Source organism: Rhagoletis pomonella, unplaced genomic scaffold (assembly GCF_013731165.1).
Source record: "Rhagoletis pomonella isolate Grant_MI unplaced genomic scaffold, Rhpom_1.0 Rhpom_scaffold_00006, whole genome shotgun sequence".
Classification (NCBI taxonomy): Eukaryota; Metazoa; Arthropoda; class Insecta; order Diptera; family Tephritidae; genus Rhagoletis; species Rhagoletis pomonella.
The window spans coordinates 61,724,138-61,725,903 of record NW_023458560.1 but is presented as its reverse complement, the minus strand read 5'-3'; the positions used below and the strand labels follow the sequence as shown (position 1 = coordinate 61,725,903).

The following is a 1,766-nucleotide window of genomic DNA, read 5'->3' as shown; positions in this document are numbered from 1 at the left end:
CTATAAAAGATAAAAATTAGATTTCGTACACATGTATGTATATACATTTCCCAAAAACAAATTATCAAGGCTTACCAAATAAAACATCATGGACCAGTTTTAGCTTTCTTAGGGCCTTTTTTCCACATCTGCCATCCCAGTTAAATTTATAAATTACTTCGTCACAGAAAACTTTTTTCATAACGGGGCCTATGTCACCAGAGGTCCCTTTAAGGGTAAATAAGTATGTTTTCTAAATAAAAAAAGATAAAAATTCAGTTTTGGGCATAGAGTTTAAAATGTTAGTCGTACCATAGCTTCTTCATATTCAGCTGCTTTCAACTTTTCCTCCATATCAAAAATTGATTCAATTGTGGTGAAGGGCATCAAAGAAGCGAACTCGGTGTGCATGTCGTTTTCAGCCTCGCCACTTATGCGACACACTAGCTTGTGAACCCTTTTAATCAAGACTTTGGACTCGCGCATCACCTTGTGTTGAGCCATCACTTCGTGCTTTTCCGGTATCTGAAAAATATTTGAATAAATAATTAATTTGAGATATTTAGTTTATATTGAGATTATTTAGTTTTCAACGAACTAAGCCAATAAAATCTATACACAACGATACACACGAAGCAACCGACTCGGCAACCAACAGAAAATATAAAAATAATTTGATTTTCAGGCGACGGTTGCGGCAACACGAATTTCAATGACCAACAATGCTACACACGATGCAACGGCCGAAGCAACATGCCATGCATTATGCATTATAACAAAATAAATTATTAGTTATCAATTCTTCGTACCCTTTCCTCTAATCTGTCCATCCGCGCCTCGAAATCGTTTTGTTTTTGAAGAATGAGTTCCAGTACCTGTATTATGTCTGTAGATAGATACATATGTACATACATTTGTATTTGTCTGAATGAAGTGCCAAATTTACCATCGTTTGAAGTTCTACAAGTTTGTGAAGGGAGAGAAGTAGAGGCTTCAGAAAATCGTTTATTGTAGTCCACAGACAGTTTAAATTTTTTGCGCAGTGCACCCTTTGGTTCTAAAATAAAAATATTTAGTTAACATTTTTAATCCTGATTGGTCACTCTGGGTAAAATTTATCGCTTACCTCTTAACTCTTTAGGAGTTGATGTTGTCATCATATCGCTTTCAAAAAGATACTCCGTGGCTTCGATTATTTCCTCGCTATCTTCCATCATTTACTTGAAATTGTTTTCATCGTTTCGCATGCAAAAAAAAAAAAATAATTAGTAGAGTAAAGATCTAATTACAAAATTCATGAAATAGGCGGTGAAGGATTGGTATAAGAAGATATTTTTCTTTAAGTGGGATGGAAAAATATTTAAATCTAATATCTTCCTGAAAAATTTTAATTTTCTCAAAACTTAGTCTACTTCCAACTAATATACCAAGGTCAGGATACGATTCAAGAGGTTCTTCGAAATAGTTCTCTATTGTTTGAAACGTGTAACCCACTAGCACATCTTTTCCTGATTCTTTTAAAATATTTATGACTTTAAAGGGGCCTTTCGTTTCACTGAAGCAAAAAGAATCCTTTTGCTTTGAGCAATTTATGATAAACGAATCATATGTTGACTCCTTTTTCATTTCTAAATGTTTTCTTTCTTCAATGCGGAAGAAAAGCTGTTGTAAAATATTTGTTGGTTTTTTAATTATTTTTTTTAAAGTTTGAAGGTAATTCTCAAATCTGTAAGCAGAAAAGTCATCCAAGGGACCTATTTCACTAGCGCATGCAGGTAAATGCAACA

General features: G+C 33.7%; 1 protein-coding gene across 1 annotated transcript; it reads right to left on the bottom strand.

Moving 5' to 3' along the window:
- Positions 1-64: 64 nt before the first annotated feature.
- LOC118742014 lies at positions 65-1,254 on the bottom strand. Its single transcript, XM_036473982.1, has 5 exons — positions 1,106-1,254; positions 926-1,036; positions 789-865; positions 292-504; positions 65-232 (listed from the first exon to the last, which is right to left on the bottom strand). Exons 1-5 carry the CDS (start codon positions 1,194-1,196, stop codon positions 65-67), a joined length of 660 nt encoding a protein of 219 aa, XP_036329875.1. The 5' UTR covers positions 1,197-1,254.
- Between the last annotated feature and the right edge of the window lie 512 nt (positions 1,255-1,766).

What these genes read in the sequence shown, in the direction of transcription:
- LOC118742014 (XM_036473982.1), bottom strand. Translation starts at nt 1,196, where the DNA reads ATGATGGAAGATAGCGAGGAAATAATCGAAGCCACGGAGTATCTTTTT. An exon ending in AACTCCTAAAGAGTTAAGAG is followed by an intron (nt 1,037 to 1,105) that starts GTAAGCGATAAA and finishes TTTTTATTTTAG; the next exon opens with AACCAAAGGGTGCACTGCGC. An exon ending in TTGTAGAACTTCAAACGATG is followed by an intron (nt 866 to 925) that starts GTAAATTTGGCA and finishes ATCTATCTACAG; the next exon opens with ACATAATACAGGTACTGGAA.